General features: G+C 35.8%; 1 protein-coding gene across 2 annotated transcripts in view; it reads left to right on the forward strand.

Annotated features, from left to right (window-relative positions):
* The window catches only part of LOC149410014 (uncharacterized), a 139,261-nt gene extending 115,813 nt beyond the window's left edge, over positions 1-23,448 (forward strand). For both annotated transcript variants that reach the window (XM_089648780.1, XM_089648781.1), the window contains exons 6-13: positions 1,864-1,959; positions 5,880-6,098; positions 8,150-8,295; positions 11,118-11,304; positions 12,398-12,544; positions 12,832-12,902; positions 14,777-14,950; positions 15,312-23,448. In XM_089648780.1, the coding sequence (XP_089504906.1) occupies positions 1,864-1,959; positions 5,880-6,098; positions 8,150-8,295; positions 11,118-11,304; positions 12,398-12,544; positions 12,832-12,902; positions 14,777-14,950; positions 15,312-15,486 (1,215 nt within the window). In that variant the 3' untranslated portion in view covers positions 15,487-23,448. The remainder of the gene's footprint in view (positions 1-1,863; positions 1,960-5,879; positions 6,099-8,149; positions 8,296-11,117; positions 11,305-12,397; positions 12,545-12,831; positions 12,903-14,776; positions 14,951-15,311) is intronic.
* The last annotated feature ends 250 nt before the right edge of the window (positions 23,449-23,698 follow it).

The following is a 23,698-nucleotide window of genomic DNA, read 5'->3' on the forward strand; positions in this document are numbered from 1 at the left end:
TCTTCAGCAAACGTCATTGTCATAGCTGTAATACCAAGGGAGCCCAAATAATATTTAACATTCCTTGTTAATATTCAAATCTAAGATCTCTTGTCGAGCCTTGGGAAGGAGTCAAGCAAGGCTCTGGATGCAATCTTCAGTCAACATTATCGAAGCTCTGCAGTAATGAGGGAATGCAAATACTTATAATGCAATATTCAATTTAGGATTGCTGCAATTTTGATTGTGTGTTTTGATGACAGCACATCAGATTCTGAAACAATTAGATTGTGTTGGTTGAATGTCCGCCTGATTCCAGCATCATTTGAAATACTAAACATCTATTCATTACAGAGTCAATATTATGATAGTAAGTTGTTGGTATAGATGTACATTGTGCTTCTAGGAAATCTGCATTGCCATTCTAGGTTGTCTGTAGACCGTTAAAGCTGGATTGAATTCATGTTGATATGACGTGAAGGAACATCACATTATAATCATTAATCATCTTTGAAGAAAAACTATTAGCAGAATTACTCTTTGTTTAGTAGCAAGATTCCAAACATATTTAAACTAGAACTTTACTAAATTCCCTTTACCCGCTGCCCCGGGAACCATTTATTAGATAACCAACATCTCTGCCATAGGTCACCCCATGTGGTTCGCTATGTTTGGTGACTTAGCAGGGGTGCCCGGGTTCATCGGGTGAGGTGTGTTCAGGATGCGCCTGCTCACCAGCTGTGTGCCGTGCCAGATTGGAAGAGGCTGCTTTGGGGAGACCCTTTGGCCTCTCCAACTCGTCTCTCTTGACCCATCGCCTTGCGCCATAGTGGGAGTGATAGATTTATACATCCGTCACTCCTAGACACACTGATTCCTAGATTCCTATCCAATCCACATACATTTTTCCTTCCCAGAACTTGCTTTCCTTAAAAAGACCCTCCACACAGCATCCCTAAAGATGATATAAGCCCCAAGGGAAATTATTTTCCTTAGGGCTTCTTGTGTGGGGTTAGTGTATAAAATAAAATTTAAAAAAATAGTTTTTTTTATCAGTTGTGTAAAATTTAAAACACTTTTATAAGTGAGGCTTCTATTGATATATATGACATATTTAGCAAAAGCCCCCAGAACTTTACTAAATTAGTTTAATATCTTATTTTAACTTGAATCAGTTGTTTTTTACATGCTTAGGGCCTTACTTACAAACGTGTTTTAAATTTTGCACAATTGATAAACAACCATTAATGTAGAGTAAATGGTTTGTTTATCAGTCGTGTAAAATTTCAAACACGTTTATTAGTAAGGGAGTTTTTGTTGTATGTTTACATAGACCTTTATTGCACAGTTGGTAGTCATTATTTTTAATTTATTTTGTCAACCCTCTGTTTTGTACATTAATAATATAAACTTAAATAAAAATATTTTAAACTGGTCAAATAATCTTTGTTTTAGGAGAACCGTTCAGTTGTCAAAAATTCTAGATGGTGATGATTGTCGATTTGATTGCCGTCAAATGTGATAGACTTTGAAACAATGCAACTTTTTTTTTTGTTTAAAGAAAGACAAACATTCCTGAGTTACGAATAACCTGACAATATTTGAAAATCTCCTACTACCACCACAGTAAGCTAAAAATGTTGCTTGTGTTGTGATGGAGTACTTAGCCAGCCGAGGAATTGAACACACTACGCCTTGGTGGGACCCAAGCGCGATGTCAACTCGGCCACCGACCGGTCATAGCAACGTTTATTATATTTTTATAACTATGACATTATTACCTCTCTAAGTAAGAGATTGCACTTTTGTATTTTCACAAAGATTCCGATTATTGTTGGGTGATCAGAAAAGAGGTTAATATGTTTGTGTGTGTTTTTATTGCAGAGTTTCTACACCCACGTGTTCAACGGCTGTTACGCCGTATTGCTCTTCATCGTGGTCATCTTCTTCCTGATCTACGGAGTGGAAGTATTCTTCAAGGTATGTAATATTACTTTGTTTATAATGGCGCCCAATGTGCGGCTAAATATTTTAAATTTTATTCATAGAAAAACACAAGAATAGTAAATATCAGGTAAAGAGAAGGCAAGTGGGCACACCTATAAAACAAAACAACACAAAAAAAAATGATTTCAGAGAAAAAAGCGCACAAAACGCACTTAACATCCAGCAAAGCAAAGACAAACAATAGATCATTCAATTCAAAACCAATGCAAAGATACGGCACATCCAAAAACAATAATGTTAATGTGTACTACTGAACATTAAAGTTCTCCACTTATGCACTCAAGAGATAGCTACCCAAATTTGGGTAGTACCACTGACGCCCTTGAGCGATAGCTACCCAAATTTGGGTAGGACCACTGACGCCCTTGAGCAATAGCTACCCAAATTTGGGTAGGACCACTGACGCCCTTGAGCGATAGCTACCCAAATTTGGGTAGTACCACTGACGCCCTTGAGCGATAGCTACCCAAATTTGGGTAGTACCACTGACGCCCTTGAGTGATAGCTACCCAAATTTGGGTAGGACCACTGACGCCCTTGAGCAATAGCTACCCAAATTTCGGTAATACCACTGATGCCCTTGAGCGATTGCTACCCAAATTTAGGTAGTACCACTGATGCCCTTGCAAAAAAGCTACTTAAATTCATCGATAGTTATCCAAATTTGGGTAGGTGATTTTTATGAATCAAATTTTTTATTTTTATATTCTAGCAATCTGCTAAAATAAATTAAGCTTCTATTGAATACCAAAAGATATCACTGGAATATTCTGGATAATGTGTAGTGTGCTTGCATTTTTAATTTTTTTCTAAAAATTGAACATTTGTTTGTTTAAAAAAAATTGTACATTTGTTTACATGCTAAAATTATTATTTTTTTAAATATATGCGACTTTAGAAATTTCCAGTACACCATATATAACATCCAGATATATTGCTCCAATTAAGTACAAGTTACTGCAATTTTGGTAATTAACATACAGAATACAGAATTCATGCATTTATTTTTTATTTTTTATAAAACCTAAATATATGAGATAGACGGTGAAATAAACATGGATTCATTGGCTTTAAACTGCAGTAAGCAGTTGTTGTTTCCATATTAATATTCCACGGTATGATTTTTGGAATTAGAGAGGCAAAATATAAAACCGAATGCACGGAAATGTCTAATGCTTAAGGCGTTTATTTTTAAATACACTAAGGGCGGCTTGCACCAACTATCGCAAAGTTTATCTTAAATATTATTTAACTAAACGAATTTAAGACCCTAAATACATTTAACTTAAATGCGTTTAGTTGCGGCCTGCACCACGCAGTTGGGTGGCGATTTTAGTTAAACGTCATTAACGCGTCGGTAAAACAGTCACCGCGTGGTTACTAGCGATGTGTAGGTTCAGCCGGATTGAGTCCTTGAGCCCGAGTCCTTTGCGGGAAGCGGGTCCTACTCCCACTCCTTTTCGTAATCAACCACTCCCAGAGAACTCGGTCTGGGACTCGGACCCGAATGCCTCCAATCAACGACTCCCAGAGAACCCGGACCCGAGAATGCCTCTAAGGACTTGGACTCGGACCCGAATGCCTCTAATCAACAACTCCCAGAAAACTCGGACTCGGGGTCTCGAACCCGAATGCCTCCCTCCACCACCGGCCTCGCGAGTCCTGCAGTGAGTGGTAAGTTCTGGTGGTGAAGACATCTTCTGTTTACCTGCTTTACAGTAAGTGGATGTTTTGTTTATTGTTTAATATCTAGTACTTATTGGAGTTATTTGGGGTTATGAGTTGCTTTTCTAAACCGATGAGCTAATTAGTTAAATAATAATATCGACTGACATTATTTTAAAGTTTTATTTTAATTATCGTTCACTATTTTCATTTTTTGTGTTATTAAAAATACAAATTTCAGTGGTGTCTGTCTGTGTATCCGTAACTCTGGTTCAATGAACTCTAGAATATGGATTTGCTTTGATTTTAAAAATTGGAACTGATTGTCAACTGGTATTGGAAAGATTCAGACAAGCGATAAATTAGGTACCAAGATTATTTTATTCAATAATTGTTTATTTAAAATGGCTATCTTTTGTTAAAATTTTTTAGCTATGTCGTAATAGTGTTCATTCGAAAGGCAAATTTCTGGCAAATGTTTATTTTTAATGATCCTGAGACATATATATGTATATATTTGTGAAACCAAAAGGAAAAATATACAAATCAAGTATATAATATACACAAATCCTACAATAATATATTGAACAAAGTGTGTATGTATTGTAAAAGTAAAAAAAAATGGACTGGAATAAATAGATATTAAAACATGTTGTTAATTGTTAAAATTTTAATAGTTCAATGCTGTACCTAACTACTTCCTGACTTTGTTTTTAAAACATCTCGCCTTTACTGAGTTTCATTTGATAGAGGCTTCGACCAAGTACCTTTATCTATATCGATGGACAGAGATTATGAAAACGACAAATTCTCAACGACAACCGAAATTTATGTTACTACATTTGATTTATTACTGCTTACGCGTGTGCTAAAATTATCATCTGGAACTTGGAACCTAATACTACATCCGTTACGGCCTCGCATTAGCCGTAGCCCAATCAGCTGGAACACGACAAGACACGAATGGATTTCGTTGAACTTCGCCAAAATGTAAACTGCACAACTCGCGACTCGGGTGCGATGGGTGACGGGATTGACTCCGTGTTCTCGTGTGGGTCCGAGTTCTTGTGCGGGTCCTTGTCCTGCTACGGGTCCGAGTTCTTTCGCGGGTTCTATCCGAGTCCGAGTGCCGAGTCCTTGGCCGGACCCGTGCGTCCCGGTAGTCGCCCAGTACCCAGTCCGCACCCAAGAACTCGGACCCGGGACCCACTCCAAGAACTCGAGTTCTTTTAAAAGGAAGCAGTCCTCGGATGCCTCCGGAAAAATGCAGAACTCACCCACCTCTAGTGGTTACCGCCATTAACGCGTAAATAAAACAGCTACGATGTTTCATTTTACTTGAAGTGTCAAAATATTTTGTGATTGTGTGTGTGGTTTAATAGTGTGTTCATTTATTTTATGAAGAAAAAGTTAAAGCAAATAGACATATGATGAAATAAGACAAAAAGAGCTTCTGTTGTTGGAATTAAAAATATAACAATTATCCGAGTAATTTTGTTTTTTATTTCTTTTACATTATGTTGTTTTAAAGTATTATAAGAATGTTGTAGGTATGATTAGAAGTTTACAACCTTGCAAAGTACTCCTCGATAAGGAGTGTTAGCTCCAAGTTACGAGCACCTCGCTGATGTTTTTATTGGTGTTGAATTTTAACTGAGTTTCAATTTCTTGCACTAATAATGATGTCGTTTATTTACTGAGACGAAATCTTCTTTGAAACTTCTTGGCACTAGTGTTTCAAATAAATTTGTTCTTATGTTTACTTCTCTGACTATAAACGGTCTACTTATATATAAGTATAATTTATTTATAATTTCTATAATTTCATAATTTCTTCATCATCGTGAGAAAACAAATCCCAAATGTTCGTTGTGAATACAAATTAAAATGAAATAGATTTTAACCACAATCAGAAATCGAAGGAATAAACTAAAAAAAAATGACATTACTTCTTTATGAGTAGGGCTAAACACGTTTAACTCGGTTAAATAGCCCCTTTTGGGTATTTAACTTTGACAGTTCTTTAAACGCATTTAACGAATTTAATTTTGTGGTGCAAGACGCCAAGTCGACTAAAATCAAATAATGTGTTTAAAATGATATTTAAACCAAATTTAACTTATGGTGCAAGCCGCCCTAAATTTAGTCACTAAAATAATGGCATTTATGATTTTAAAAATTTTTTTTTTATTAAATGGCTTGTATAATAATTGATTGAAACCCATTAGGTCCGCGGAGGCTTTCTGAGTGAGACAACCGTCACAACCATCGTGACACGGCGGCCTGACGTCAACAGCGGCGCGGCAGGCAGCGGCGGGGCGCCACTGCTCCAGCGGGGAGAGGTAGGATCAGGAGAGGTGGACGGAGCTCGCCCGGGTTGCTCTAGGGAACCGGAGCTGAGGCCGGGAGACGGCGCAGAGGCGCACAACACGCTCGTCACTAAACAGGTAGGCTGAACACACTATCTTCCTGAGTGAAGCAACCGTCGCGACCATTGTGACGCGGCGGTCGTAGCAAGTTCCTTCTGCATAAAACTCGTCCGTCCGGGAATGCTAACGCCCATAACCACTTCTCATGTAAGCACACAGTTAGTTAGTTAAACAAAATCAGATAGAGCCAAGTCCCGACTGTATGGGGGACGGGAGATATCGATGAAGACCTTTAAAATGTGGAGAGAAGTTGGATATATTCCCAGGCGGCCGAATTTCGTGCAGAAGGAATTTTCAAATTAGTGAAACGCTACAACAAGCGCTTGAATTTAAATATAATACTTTTATGTATGCGGGTTTTTTTTTTAAATTTATAGCCAAACGGTGGTTACTTTTCGAACAGGCATCGTAGAATAATACAATTCGACATAAAGGCAAAATAAAAGGTTAACAAGATATTAAACTATGCTATTGTGAAGACTAGATAAGTTATTATTATGTTTAAAGTACATGCAATAATATTTAAAATAATAGTTTATAATAATAGTACATAGTTAATACATTACTATGATTCATAATCACTTTTTAATCATCACACACGTTATTATGTAATTTATAATTCAGCTTAATTGCTTCTATGATAATAACAAAGATGAAATAATAACATCATCATGTTTTATTTAAAACATTAAACATTCATATTTATAATATTTTCGTCAGCTCAGATACTCTAAAACACGGGAAATTGTTGTAAAACACTGAAAATAATAGGAAAAACCATGCAAAGCGTGTCAAATTGCGATTAAACCTGAAAAATTTTAGAAAAACCTTATTCCTGTGTTAAGTCGTCGTAAAACATGAAAAATTATATAAAAAACCTTTTTTATCTGTTAAATCGTCGTAAAACATGAAATTTAGCGTACTAGCGTAGCCCGCTTTAATAAATCCTATTAAAGCGGGGTACGCTCCTCCCATGGGGGGCACAGGGACCTGCAAAAGGGAGCGCGGGCCACCTGTATAGTTCCTAACGCATGTGATGATAGCGTTAATCGATTTGCGACGGATCCATTCCACGTTAACGTAGATGCCCCGCCAGAAACGCTTCAAGAGCAAGCAATGGAAATGAAAAATTGTTCTGCTGCCAAATACGACAAAAATTGATAAAAAATTATTTAGGGTCAATTATTCCCAAAATAGCAGAGAAAGCGCTTCAATTTTGTTTTTTCACCTTTTCCAGTACTTATTTGTGCGAAAGGGCATTTTCTGTCGTTGTAGCCATACAAACGAATTACCGAAATAAGCTTAACATTTTCCAGGCCATGCCCGGACCCTTTTCAGTATGCATTTGGCTGGCACTTTACTCAAATTATATCCTCATCCGGCCGAATATGAACTCCGTTCGTTAAGATATTTTCGGCTACTTGGCCGAGTCTGAACTGCGTTTGTGTTTAGGTTTAAATGTTTTTATTATCTAAACTACGTGTCCTATTCTTGAGGTGTTAAGTTTAGAGTGAGATTCATAAATCACACACTCTCCCAAAATCGGCGCTGTATAGAAAACCGTTTTTATAAGGTGAGAGTTCAAGTGCTTCAGCAGCCGCGCAAGCTTGGCGTATGATAGACGTGTGCGACTTCTAGCGCGAATGGGCTAAACAACAAAATAAATTAAAACCAATTTCAAAATGCATTGTTTTATTTTGAAAACATAAAAATACCCTGTGAAATTATTTTTCTCTGTATGAGTTAGTAAACAATTAATTGTACTGAAATTGATTAAGCAGGTAAAATACTGATATTTTTTCTCGTGCTGATACACAATTTTATTGGCCTCTCTGGGGCCTAGGAGTCGGAAGGTCTTGTGTAAACTGGTAATCTCAGTTTTATTTCTGTCTATTGTTTAGTGGATTCAATTATTCTGGATCATTATTGATGAATTTGATCCTGACGACATCAGTTTCTTTGCAAATGGATATAGAATAGTTCACTCTTGTGGGGGGTTATTTGTTGGGTGAATATACCTGTAGCATCATGAAGTGTGTGTCTCTAATCCGTCTTTTGGCCCTTTCCAGGGTGTGCGAGTTTACGGGACTTCGACCAGCGTGAACACCTCCCAGCTGCATCAATCGCGAGTAGGTCTGGTCAGCCAGGCGTTCATGCTCATCACCATAGTGGGCTTCCTCTTCTCCGAGACGCTCAGCGAATTCTGGAAGACCAAGTAAGTGCCATCATCACTAGCGTGTACGACTCCAACTAACTAACCATCAAGCCGTACCTTGTAAGGGAACATACCTACTATCCATTCCTATATCCAGCTTTGTTCATAACAGAAGCTAGGACTTCTGCCTATCAGAATGCGCCAATTGACAGAGCGACTCAACTGCTTGACGATTCTGCATTGACCATCGACATTTTTAACATCACTTGCAGACAGTTCAGCAACTGTCTTTTGACACATGTCACAAAATAGAAAAACTGCCCCGTGACCTATTTATACTTACACTTAGGAGATAGACATATACCGTCATGTTGATGTATTTCATAAGGTTTGGCCAGCGTTACCTATGTAAGGGCCATAAAAATTTTTCTTTTACGACTTGATTACAAAACATTGCCTTTTTCTACTTTCTATAAATATAAAATACATGTATTATGTACATTATATCATAAACCTTCCAGAATTCTCTAAATGATAGTGAAAACTCTATGAAAATCCATTGCGTAGTTTAGAAGAACTAGGTGCACAAACAGACAGACGCAGAAAGCCAAACAGACAGACCTTATTTTATACTATTTAGAGATCAAATTTGTAATCTTCTCCGTTTATGTATTGGTGTATTTTATTATTATCGTTTTATGGAGAACATATACAAATCTGTCTCGGTACACACTCGTTGCTTTATTCACATTCATTTATCTAATTATCATTAACTGTTGACGTTAGTTTCATGAGAATGGGTCGTTTCTTCCACTTGTTTTTGTGTAAGTCGGCTCTCATTTGGAACGAACTACTGGCATCGGTTTTTTCCTATAATTTTTTATATAATCTGGGCGTCTTAAAAATCCCTTCATACAACCCCACAACCCCGCCTTACAACTCTGCCCAACCATGGGGCAATATAGTTCCACTGTACAGACAGTACACTGTGTAGACAGGGCGCTCTTGTGAGGTGCACCATAAAAAAACTTCTGCATCATGTATTCCCCTTACACTCTTTTCTTCATTCACATACGCCTCAGAGATCTGATTTCTACAGCATTCAGTCTACTTTCATTCTTCCTCTGCCAGTTCTATGCCTCACTGCCATTACTGTCATCCTTCCTCTGCCAGTTCTATGCCCCACTGCCATTACTTTCATCCTTTCTCTGCCAGTTCTATGCCTCACTGCCATTACTGTCATCCTTCCTCTGCCAGTTCTATGCCTCACTGCCATTACTTTCATCCTCTGCCAGTTCTATGCCTCACTGCCATTACTGTCATCCTTCCTCTGCCAGTTCTATGCCCCACTGCCATTACTTTCATCCTCTGCCAGTTCTATGCCTCACTGCCATTACTGTCATCCTTCCTCTGCCAGTTCTATGCCCCACTGCCATTACTTTCATCCTCTGCCAGTTCTATGCCTCACTGCCATTACTGTCATCCTTCCTCTGCCAGTTCTATGCCCCACTGCCATTACTTTCATCCTCTGCCAGTTCTATGCCTCACTGCCATTACTGTCATCCTTCCTCTGCCAGTTCTATGCCCCACTGCCATTACTTTCATCCTCTGCCAGTTCTATGCCTCACTGCCATTACTGTCATCCTTCCTCTGCCAGTTCTATGCCCCACTGCCATTACTTTCATCCTCTGCCAGTTCTATGCCTCACTGCCATTACTGTCATCCTTCCTCTGCCAGTTCTATGCCTCACTGCCATTACTTTCATCCTCTGCCAGTTCTATGCCTCACTGCCATTACTGTCATCCTTCCTCTGCCAGTTCTATGCCCCACTGCCATTACTTTCATCCTCTGCCAGTTCTATGCCTCACTGCCATTACTGTCATCCTTCCTCTGCCAGTTCTATGCCTCACTGCCATTACTTTCATCCTCTGCCAGTTCTATGCCTCATTGCCATTACTGTCATCCTTCCTCTGCCAGTTCTATGCCTCACTACCATTACTTTCATCCTTCCTCTGCCAGTTCCATGCCTCACTGCCATAACTCAGCACTCCATTATAGTACAACTCCTTTAACCAATAACATTAATATTGGTCACTGATATTATTCATACATTCTGCTCCAGTACAAGTATTCTAATGTAATAAAATGTGATTATGGCACACCAGGTAATTGCTATTTAAATCCATTTTCATCATTATGCATTAAAAATGATTGCTTATATTATTAAAATTTTGTGCTTAACAGCTGTGGAATAACTTGCTGTCTTTAGTATTTCTCCCTGCTTTCCTTTCCAACGCCAATGTCTCAATAATTGATACGAATTGATGGGAATCGTTGTTTCTCTCGGGTTTCTCACAAACTCTCTTATTAAATAAAACTCTGACTTCAACAAAACACTTTGACTTTTAACGTGATAGATTGACAATGGGCTCTGATATCTTACTTAGCATTCAATTGGAATAATCTGGACCCCGATTTTGAGGTTCCCACCTTATTAATTGTGCCCTCGGTCTCTACAATACTCGACAGCTAAACGCCATCTACGGGTAACCTAATAGACTAATCTAGTGCCATCTATGGGGAAACTCGTACACTAATATTAAGGATGTTACAGGAATGAATTGGCATTTATCTGTGGTTGCATCAGCATTTGATATGGCTTTCTTTGGTTGCCGATAAAACAGTGCCTATCTATCTGTCATACAATATTTTAACACTTTGCCTTGGAAAGTCTTTACAAAGTCTTACCTTTCCAAAGCGACAGTTGATGACAGTTGGAATGAATTTAAAATTATCTACGGCTGTGTCTACAGTTTAAATGCTATCTTTGATTGCCGATGAAACAATTCATCCTTAATTGAGTAATTTGTCTGTTTGTGCAGGGTACCTGTGAATTCCCGCAACTGGCACGACGTGGTGTTCCGCATTGTGGAGATTGGCGTAGCGCTATGGTTCCCTTGCGTCCTGTGGAACTGCATGGCCCCGGAGCAGCTTTGGATCCTAAACCCTCGCCGGCTTCTTGCCGCGCAGAAACACGAACCCGCCACTGCTCATCACATCCCCGATAAGGTACAATTTTAAATAAATCTTGCTAATCAAAATTACCTCCTACAACAATAGTCGCCAAACAATATCTAGATTGGTTTACTTAGGGTTAAAAGTGGATTCCTTTGAAATAAATAATTCTCACAGCTAAACAAAGCATTTATAATTTACCTCCTTTAGGGATTTATAGTAAAGAATACGATGACTCATTATCAGACGTTAATTAAAAAGGAGATTTATTTTACAATATAGTAAAACATATATTGTAGGTACTGCTTGTTGGTAATGTTCGTTATCATGTACCTACTTATAAATTTATTAATTTTCAAAGTTAAATTATTTCTGAAGCAAATCTCATGCGCTCTCTACGCTCTACCTAAGAATTTCTTATATATAACATGTATAGACTAAATTAGACTAGACACGGCATATTCATTTAAAAATAACCCCAACACAATTTTGGTTTGGTTCACATGCACATTTATGAAAAGGCCCACGTATTATGTCGCAATGCGAAATGGGCACTGTGCATTGCGTCTTACCTTTTGTTGGTTTATTTTGCTTCTCAGCTATGCTGGGCAAGTTCATTTTTTCAATCACAAAAATAACAGAGTTCCAAATATTTAAATTTGAATTATGTCCATATTACAACACCTCTGACAACAAATTCTCCGTGGTTTCGCTTACGAGTTTGAACGCTTGTACAAGGAGTTTAAACAGAGTTGGGTTGTTAAGTTCATCTCCATATTTGTGACGTACGCTACGTGGCGTTATTTTTAAAATGAATTTAACTAGATAGGGATAATCTAGTATAATACATCAATGATAACATGTAAATTACCCGCCTCAGAACAGACTTTGTCTAGTGAGGCAGATAAAGGATAAAATAATTGGATACATGATATACGAATAAGCAAGCAAGGTGAAGAGATGCGGCTTGTCTGAGATGAGAGTCGCGAATGCCGTTGTTTTTTGATAAGAGCATCCAAGACGTTTTCTGTTAGTGGTGCTAGTGTATTGTAAGTTGTTTTTGTTCGTTGGCAGGAGTGAATACATTTCCTTTATTCAAAGACAAATTGTTTATTCGATGCTAATGATGTATATGTTTGTTTGTTAGGATGAGGAGGGCTCCTTGGGCAGCACGGCGCAGGACTGCTGGATCTGCTACGATGCCGACCGCCCCGAGCCTCTCATCCAGCCCTGCCGTTGCACCGGCGACGTCAGCAGCGTGCACCACGAGTGCCTGCGCCGGTGGCTCATTGAGGTCTGTTACCAGTCATTCTCACTCGCCATTGACATCAATAATTGTCATTGTCATTTAGGAGTCAGTGCCGGCCATGAGCTTGAAGTTCTCAATGAGAACTTATTTTCAATCAGAAGTCATTCTAAATCAGAAGTCATTCTCAATCAGAAGTGTTTCACTATCCGCAGACATTCTTAATTAGAAGTGACTCTGAAAATCATTCACGTGACAACTAGATAATCTTTCGTCTTTCTCAATCATTTGTAATTGAAATTTGACAACACATTAACATGGTTTTTATCTTTCAGAGTTCTTCAAGTGCTGAAGACCTCCGATGTAAGGTGTGCAATTCGCCTTACGAAGTGGAACAGACGACGAAGTAAGTTCATTTCTATCCTCATTACTGCTTTATTAGACCTGAAAATCAATTTTCTGTGACTGCCCTGAAAATGTTCTATTTTAAATTTCTAGGTTTGTGAATTGCTTCAAAGGAAGTGTGGATATTTATGTACTAAATATCTACTAATTCAGCTTTTTCAATACCCTCATGCGCAAAAACAATCCTCATGCATCCTATATACAAACACAAATATTACACAAAAAGATTAAATATTCGCTGTACTTGAAACAATAACAAAGTTTAGCAGAAAAATTTGATGCCGCAGTTTGAAAACTTCCACGGTTCGTTTTGAAAATAACAGAGGGTGCCACTTGTGTTTACAACAATCCTAAACTGTACAGTAATTAAGATAATAATACCATCTGATGTTATTCCAAATCAACGAATCTTAAAACACATAGCGACAAGACTATACAATATGCTTCCAGAAAGCATAAAAAAATATGATTTGGATCAAAGGTAATGACAGGGCCTTTACCGGTACACTCCCCCAAATTATGAATTATTGATTTAACAAAACTATTGATTAATGCTCTACACACGCTAGCCGCTAGCCGAGTGAGGCAGGTTATGAGAAACCTAATTTTTTTTGATTCGTTACATACTACATATTGTTTATACATTATTATTTTCTATTGTTAATTTATTTACCTAATTTTTGTACCTCAGAAGTCAAAGGTCAGTTGTCACATTTTTTATATATTTCAGGAGAGAGGAAATAGTAAAAAAATTCCTTTGAACATTGTGGGGATACCAGATCTTTTATTTTGACCTAACTTAGTTTCACATTGTCGTAGAATAACCGTCTTTATACCTCTGCTTAGATACTGAAAAAACTAAGAAGGTCTCGTACATAACTCATTATCACAAAAAACTGGACAATCGACCTTTGACTTCTGAGGTACAGATTTATAAACAAATGTACACTATGCACACTTGTACCATAGTTTCTTGGTGTAATATTTCTGAAAAGGTGTGTAAAACATACATCTCAAGTGTAGTACAAAATTAAGTAAGGAAATCTGAAATTAAAGAGCTGTGTGTAATGCTAAGAACAAATTTATTGAGGTTATTTTCCATAATTCTTTATCATCCATTAAATTACAATATTAATCAAGTTAGTTGGCAAGAGACTCTACATTTACTATGAATATCAGGGCATGTTCAGATCGTTAAACTAAATCTGACTAGTGATGCGAATTTACAATTCTAATATGCTAATCTGTGGGTATAAAAAAATTAAAAGGTTAAAGTTTCAAATCTCAAATAGTAATCTTGCTTTAAATACATAGGGCGCCAGTTCTTCCTAATTATCATATGAAGAACAAATTTATAATTATAGTAAACCATATTGTGAATTCTAAAATAACATGATGACAATCGCTCACGTGTTTCTAATGGCGCAAAACCTCTTGGGAATCCGTTCCGTGATGCACACCCTGACAGCTGTCCAACCTCTCTAGAACTGGCTCGAAATCTATGATTATGTACTCGGCCGTCGCTGTGTTCATAACTGCACGCTTGTTAAATTAATAAGTTCTTCTCAAGCGCTTGACACCGGGCGAGTAGTTTCAAATCGTTACACACTTAACATGTATTTTTAGTTAAAGTTGAAAATTCAATTTTTATAGAGATACATATAAACATTATTATTAATTTGCTGTATCTTGCTCCAACCCTTGGGTTGGTATTACTTTCTTGTTGTATCAACTGATGATCAGATCAATGTCAAAAGGTTAATATCGCTTTTTATATTATTTATCATTCTATTATTAACTGTATTGTAATGTTGAAGAATGTATGACCCTGGGAATAGTCTGTTATTATAATGTCGCATTGCTTTGTGTGTTCAGAGTACGATGGGAGCGCGCGTTCACCCCGCAGCAGTGGATGCACACGGGAGTGCTGGTCACCTGCATGGCCGTGTCGGTGGCAGCCGCCTGGGTCGCCATCCAGCTCTTCCAGTCGCCCATCATCCGCGTACTCTGCGCCGGCAGCGCGCTGCTCATCATCTACGTCTGCGTCAAGTGAGTCCCGCCTAACTTAACCAACTTAACCCAACCTTATCGATGGTTAAGAGTGCGATGGGAACGCACATTCACCCCGCACGCACACGCTTTCTGCACACAGACTCCGCCGTAGATGATAGAAACAAAGGGAGGTGCCTACTGTTAAAGCGGCTATGCAATGAAAATCAGTTGTGTGTGCTCAGTGTAATACTAATATTCTTTGTTTCTATTGTCAATGGTCTCTTTACAACTCTATCATTATATGCGAGCATTGGGTAGGCATCTCTGTATTTAGTACAATTGGTGGAGGGGCCCCCCAAAAACCTGAAAAACAGCAAATATAATTTATTCGGTGCGCTAATACCATTTCCTTTTGCAGATTCTTGGGGATGAACACGGTCACCGCCTACCAGCGGGCAAAGGTGTCCGCCATCAACATAGTGGGCGGGCCTAGTCCCTCTCAGCACCTCCCACAGAGCTCTAGCTCCACGCCCCTCAACACCATCAGCAAGTCGGTCACTGTCGACATAGCGGGCAAAAACGCCGCTTCTTAAAGTGCCAACAAAATCACCAAGTCACCGACCAGGGTTTGCAGGTGCCAACAGGGTTACCAACGAAGGTGCCAAGGAAAAGGCAAAAGAAGAGAAGAGGCAAAAGAAGAGAAGAGGTAAAAGTGCCAACGTGGGTATCACAACAAGTGCCGGTGATGAGAAAAGTTCCTGTCGACGGCAAATATGACTGCAACAGAAGTTTAGTTGGTGACACAATTGTGTTTGCCTCAATCTGTTGGTGACGAATCACACTTCTTACTAGTTTGTTGGTGACAAGTCATGTTTGCCATGAAAGTGTTGGTGATAAATCGTGTCCGCCGCATGTATGCTTTCAATTAATAGTAGTATTGATAAATAGACGATAATCGCGTGGGCTACAAATTTGTTAGTTACAAGTCTTGTCTGCCGTTCTTGGTGACAAATCACGGCGTTCACAAATTGGTCGGTGGCTAATGTTGGCCACATATTGTATGTTTGCAGTAGTATCGAAGTTTTGACGTTAATTGTATTGGCTACAAATTTATTGGTTGTAAAAGTGTTGATGTGAAATTAGATGTGTGGTTTTCTTGGGGATGAGTGATTCTATTGAAAATTCTGAGTTTTTTTAATAAGTCTGTATTTTTGTTAGTTGGATTTTTTGATGGAACAAAACTAGAAAATTGTGAAAAAAAATTGTATTGATTTCATAGTAATAAAATTACTATTGTTTCACTGTTCAAATTGAATATAACATTTGACATTCATAAATTGGATACTTATCAGGTAGAGATGAACCTAATACGATCCGTTATTTGTAATGAAAATATTCAAAAAACAATCAATTGCCAAATTTTTACGTATTAAAAATTCCAGTGGAGTTTGAAACAAAATATTATAAAAATAACAATTATACTTAATTCTTGCAAAATGCTCATAATAATATTCATCACACTGTTGACAAAAAAAATATAGCTATATATATTTATATTAATATAATAACACACTGAATGTTAAATTATTTATTTTTTTAACATGGTTTAAAAAAATTATGCTTATCCCACCAATTTGCTTATTTCTAAATATAGTAATGTTAGCATTTTAAAAAAGGGAAAAAAAATTGTTTGTTAACCTTTAAAAAGCCACCGTCACAATTGTGTGTGACCGTATTGACAGCACAGTTGTTACACCGACTTTGATTGCCGATAAAATAGTGCTCCTATTTCATACAAAATGTATGTACTTGCTAAACTAAATCTAATACTACCTCGTTGCTGGCATCTTAAGTAATTAGCCCAAAACAATGTCATATCTTTGTTCCACTTATAAACCTATTTTTCAATCTATCATTGCAATGGAATCCCACCACGAATTAACAGTTTCAAAAATAGAAATCATATTTGATTAAAAAAAAACATTGATAAATGTACATATGTGTACACGTTTCGAGCATAATCTTGCCAAAGACCACTCCTGAAGACATTAATACTGTACGCATTCGCGTAATGGAAGATTAGTTAGACGTGTGTTAATCGTTCCATTGAATTTATTTAACACAAATCACAAATAACACAAAGTTTGGATTATTTTAATGTTCAAATCTGTCGTTTTGGGTTGATTAATTGCATTTTTTTAAATTGGATAATTTTTTTTATTTTATTTGCTCCATTGTGTTTCGCCTCACCAAATGAATATTACTTAACATCGAGATTATCAACTGTTCACAGCCGTAACGAGGTATGTTTTTTGGATCAGGTTTGTCTGTTTTTATAAATGTCATATGTGTTTATATCCATGTATCTGATGCTATGTTTGTACATTACAATTTGGGGGCTTAAGATGACAGGGGCCTATCTACAAAACCATACTTTTGGGATAAACGCAAATAAAGTCACTAATAAATATGACTGATTATGGCATTACCTCATCACATCAGTTTTTGTAGTTAGACCCCTGTAATGCTATGCCCCCGAATTAATAATAATAATGTTGGACATTTAAAAACATTTAGAAACACGCCAAACGCGCGCCCAACATATGTACACGGTTGGGTATGTGTATATACATATAATATGTTCTTGAGTACGATTCGTTCTTGAGTTTAACAGCTCGGCTGTTGAACGATTTGCCGGCCTCTGTGTTTCCTCCCTCCTATAATATGGGTCTCTTCAAGACCCATGTTCACTCCTTCCTCCCCTTTACACAGCACACAGAGTGTAAAAAAAAACAAAACACTAAAGGAGGGGGGTTTGTTACATCTTGCTTTGAAAAGGTTAAAAAAAAATTATAATTTTATATGATTTATAAACATTTGTTATCTTTCACTTCTTATATTACATTTTATATATTTATGTATTTAACTTATTAAAATTATTTTTGTATGTATTTCTATTATTTTATATTGAACTTTTTCCTTCACAAAAATACAGAACATGTTAGACAGTGTGGGTGAGAAATCCACGCAGTAAGTTGTAAAATACTGTAAAATTGTTAAGTAAATATTATAATATATAGTTTTGCTAGATATAAACTCAAATTAATTTTGATGGCTGCAAAAGGCACTCTTTATTAATAAACAATAATAATAATGTAAATTCATTTATTGTATGTTTATAAATTTTATCAAAAAAAAAATCATTAAAATATACATATTTATTTACATAAAATTGTGTATTTTTTTGCATACATAAAACATCTAATGGACAATGTCTCCTAACCGGTAGGCAGAGAGAAATGAAAACCACAAGTATGCTATCTAATCACATTTAAAAAAAAAGAAGTTATAAATAAAGAATTGACAAATTTTTACATTCCCCTATCTGAAATGCATTCTAATATCTGCAAGATAAGTTTTTCTGAAAATAATTATCAATGGAAAACCTTAATGAAGATACATAAATTTTCTTTTTATAAAAATCTCTTCATATAAATACATTATAAATGGTGACCGGATATCCCATCAAAATGACAGTTCAACACACCTACAAAAAGTGATATAAAATCATGAAAAGTGATGAAACAAAAACTAGGTTAAATAGGTTACATAGGTAACTATTTAACCTAGTTTTTGTTTCATTTCTTTTAATGACTATATCACTTTAAAGGTGTGTTTAATTGTCATTTTGATGAATTATCGGAACCTATCTATCAACCAGCCCAGAGGTTCAATCTTTTTTTGAAATAAAATAAAATAAAAATTAGCCACTTTGGAAAACTTTAGTATGCAGCCAGCATTATTAAATTGACGTATATAATTTATGTACTAAAGGAGAAGAATTACAATATTACCTCTCCTTTCTATTGAATGCCAAAAATATTCATCTATTTTGAGTTATAATTAGATTGAAAATACAGTTGCTTACTTATTATACAAATGTAGAAATACAAAATTATACTGGTTTTTTCTTCACTAGTCGTAAGAGTGTATATATTTTAGGATAAGACTTCAATCGTTTGTCTCGATGAAAAATGTTGATTGTGTAAATTGGTAACTTCTGCAGAATATCAAAACATTGTTACATAGTATTATTTCTTGATCTCAAAAACAATAAATTGTAGAAAGAAAGATTAACCCCCCAAGCTAATTTGATCGCTTTTTGAAACTGCTCATATGGTATCATAGAAATCGTTGTCTTGCTTTAATATGATCTGAACGGTGTTAGATAGAGAAAACCCTACGCTTTATATTCAAATCTACAAGGTGTTAACAACAGAAAAATGTTTATCTGTACCTCTATGAATCCAAAGGTTTCGACTGCGACATTTATAATACATCGTCTATACAGGGTGTATCGGCACTAACCCGACAAACTTTAACCAGCTATTCCTTAGCACATTTGGAGTAAAAAATGTTATGGGCACTTTGCTGTCCGGTAGCATTTTTTTTTCAATTAAAAACAAAAAAATTTAAAATTTCCACACTACATCACTGTCATTGGCATTGCGTTTCGTGTTAAACAGCTGTTATAAGCAAGTGTGTCAAAAAGCGTCTTCGCTCTTTCGCACACACTAAATAATAATAGTTAAAAATGAGACGAATGGTGCCGTGCTATTTCGTTGTGACTGTAAACGTGCGCCAATATAGGTACACACGTGCATTATTCAACGGAATTCGAATAAAATATTTGCCAGATGGGTTTTCAAACTTTATCAAAGGATAAAACAGTGGTGACATGTGGTGAAAATATGAATAATAAATTTTTTATTAAAAAATAACGTTACCGGACAGCAAAGTGCACATAAGATTTTTTACTCCAAATATGCTAAGGAATAGCTGGTTAAAGTTTGTCGGGTACGTGCCGATACACCCTGTATAAATAAATATGTAAATGTTTGTTTATCCAAAATCTTAAATCTACGAAATTTCTTTACCGATTGCTTTGAAATTTTGACATAAAATTGCATTCGAAGATAGATGTCTCCTGCGACAGGTAAAAACATGTTTAAAAAAAAACATCGCCATCTGTTGGACATAAAAGCAACAAGTGCTGTTGTTTTTATGTCTGCACAGACATAAATGAATCACAGCTGGTGTACAGCTGGTTTGTCTAATAAAATGTTTTATTTATGTTTTCACTATCACTAATTTTAGTTACAAAAAACGTTAGATAAGCCACTTTTAAAACTTTTTATGTTTGCATTTCAAATTTTAATATTTCGAAAATAACATGTTTATTTTTAATAATAAAATTTTAATTAATTCATCAACTTTCAAAAACAGTTTATAGTTTTCGGATACAAAGCAGAAATACACCGACCTTCTGCTAGTATGTGCCAGAGGCCTGAGGGGTTAAACAGCTCTTATGCAAAGTTACCAATTTGCACAGCCGGCATTTTACTTTTGGGACTTCACAATTTTCACATACGTATTTTATTTTATTGTGTATTAATATTAGAGTTATTTTTCTATTATAAATGGAGGAATAATCGTTTGAAAGGCTTCAAAATAATTATTAGACATAAGTGTGTTTATTTTATAGAGTTAAAAATGTAATTTTAGTCGCAATCTATTTGAAACCTTGTCAAGTTTAAAAAATAACAATGTGAACACTATAAGCAATAGAAAACTTTTGATGGACAAAAAAAAAAATTTGAAATGTTTTCTTGAATTTAATAATATTATGTAATAAGATTTCTTTATTCAGTATGTAAATATTTTGAATTAACGTCTTTTTATTTAAAATATTTAGTTTCTGCTACATAATATTATCATCCGTTGTAATTCACATTTTCGGTGACTTAGGCCCGGTTTTAATCACTAGCTTAATCTTAGATTAGCGTGAATACTTAAGCCAACCTTATACTATCTCGCTTAATTCGGGATACAAATAGTTGCCAGGTTTGACTTAACCCCGTTGTCAGAAATTATTGTCCCAACATGGCAGCAGAACTATCGAGCGAAAAAAAAAAAAAATTTAAAACCGGGCATTAGAGTTTCTCTCATATTAACGAGCATAATAATACATTATAATGATTTAAATGTAATTTTTATTATGGATATCAATTTGTAAATATCATCAATGGAAATTGAAAATAATTATTCTATTATCGGACTGTACTACAAAGTGTAGAAATGAAACGTTAGAACTTGGCAAATTACAATTTTAGATTTAAGTTTTGCTGCAAAGATCTGTGAATAGATTTAAGTTTTATAATAATTATTACAATTATTGCATGATTAAGCGTACCTTGGTAATTTAAACGATTACATTAGAATTAAAAGGTAGTAGATAGATGTTAGTGACATTATCGCAAGAAGAAATGGTTCAAAAGTCACATTCATTGACATTGTGTGTTCCCACCATTGTGAAGTGTTTTATTTTTTTAATGAAAAACTAATGTTTTAAGACAAGGTTTTATGCATAGCAAAAAGGATTATTGTCTTATAAACATAAGTTTATCATTGAAAAAATAATAATATTTGACGAGTCAAAAATATTTCACCAACAAATGAAGATATAATATGTTTCGACGCCATCTAGTGGGAAATATAGCACTAACAAAGCCTTTCCTACAAAAATAAAGTTGTTTGTTTACAGGTGGAAAGAATATAATAAGCAGTAATTGTTGATTGAGGTACTAGTACATATTGAATCATTTGGCGAGTTGGAAATAAGCCGACATAGCTCAGTGGTTTCAGAGCACCTGACCGGACATCGTATTGATATTTCGGGCGACTAATTATTGCTTATGATTATTTGTTTTATTTTTATTATGTCTTCTACGTAATACAACATTCAAAATAAATAACCACGATTAGACCAATTACCAAATTCCTGTAACTCTTTTGAATTACATATAAATATTTTTACATTCTGAACCTTTAGAACTTTATACATCACATATGCAACATCGGCATACGAGTATTGCCGGCGATGGATCATATATGCAACAGCCACGTAGATAAAGTTAAAACCTGAAATGTTTTGTGAATGAGATTATTATTTTTGTGATTGTCTAAAGTTATTATAATCTACCCTTATGTGTCACAATAATTTGTAATAAATACCCCCGTATCTTTTGTACATTTTAAATAGTCTGTGATACATTTGAAGCTTGGTAGGAAAGGAGGCTTAAAGACTTGTATGGCGACTTCTCCTGAATTATAATAATTGTTCCTTTGGTGCTGCCTTCATAATCTACCACTTGGTAAATTCGAGCGAGGTTAAAAATAGTAAAGAAAATGTTTAAAAATGATTTTAGCTTCTCTTTTACTGCCAGTTATAGGCAAGTTATGAATATTTTCGGCACATTACTGTTATACAATCAAAAATAAAACTGAAAATATCTGCATGGCTGTATTGACACGATACAATCGTATTGTGCGTGCTCCTCTTAATCTAACCTAACATAACAGATAGAGAGAATGTGGGGATCGGCCAAATTGGGCAGTTAAGGTTAGGTTAAGAGGTGCACAATGCGTGGATATATCGACACATAACATGTATTTTGTTTCTGCATAGCAGTCGAAGTATCGGGTACACCTTTTTGTTTGAGTATAAGTTTGGGAAGTGATTCTGCGTGATAGTACATAGAAGTAGAAATTATAAATAATTTTTTTTTCGAAATCCCATAGTTTTTTTTTTCCGTACAAGAACCTAATAAAAATCTGTAGTTCGGGTTTACTCAGGTTCTCCGTGAGGGGGTTCATCGTTGGCTCAGACAATCTGCTTGACCTCCAGGGTGTTATTAATGCTCTCCTGGATGCTGGTCTTGATGGCCACAATATCCTTGACAATGCTGCTGCACGTCGGCACTCGCCCGTCTCATGATTATGTGTGTGTGCCGGTCGATGTACTCTATGTTGTAGCACATCTGTGTCTGATCTGTTTTTACGGAAACCACACAAAAACAACATACAACAAGAATTTTGAAATTTAAACAATAATTGCACTGTAAAAGTATCTTAAAACGTTGCAATTTTGAATAAAGTTATTTTTCTTTTATGCTTGTACATTTAGAATCATCTCCCGAAGTTACTGAAAATGGTTTGGATCATTTAGTTATCAGTAAAACCTTGCTTGATTTTACCATGATTGAATTTCCATAAAGTTTGTTGTGATTTAGTTCATGTTGATACATATTATGTACTCTACCTTCATAAGCAAAAAGGCAGCGGGAAATTTTGAACTGTCACATTCTGATGTAGTTTTTATTATAATAGATTGATAAACATGAAAGTCTCGTACATTAGAATGTGACCGTTGAAATTTCCAGCTGCAGTTTTACTTGTGACGGCAGAACTGTCATCTCCATACAACAGGCTCTTTATGTTATTACATGCTGTAATTAGCTATGCATATTGTTTTGTGCAAATTTATTTTAGGATTCCAAATTAGCAATTAAAAAGAGGAGTATGTTTTGATGATTTGAATATAACATATGATGTATATATATATATATAAAACATTAAATTGTTTTATTGATTTGATTTGTGTTTTTTATTAATCTTGTTCATAATAATATAAACTATTGTCATCAATAAATAGACAACAAAGAATTTATTTTCATTTTTATTTTTCCCATAGAATCCTTTAGCTTAATCATAACCCCTCTAGAAATAGCATATTTAAAATGCAAACCTTGGGTGACATTTCCGAGTGTTTTCGGTTTGGGGCCACTCTCATCCCAAAAATCAAACCTCCAGTGGCGGTTCTTCCCTCAGATCAATTGTTGTTTGACCCTCCAAAATTATAAGACAACAATAATAATAAATTATGAGCATCAAACCAAGTGGTTT

The sequence above is a fragment of the Hesperophylax consimilis genome, chromosome 28 (genome assembly GCF_061612785.1).
Source record: "Hesperophylax consimilis isolate HC1 chromosome 28, BYU_Hcon_1.0, whole genome shotgun sequence".
NCBI classification, from domain to species: Eukaryota; Metazoa; Arthropoda; class Insecta; order Trichoptera; family Limnephilidae; genus Hesperophylax; species Hesperophylax consimilis.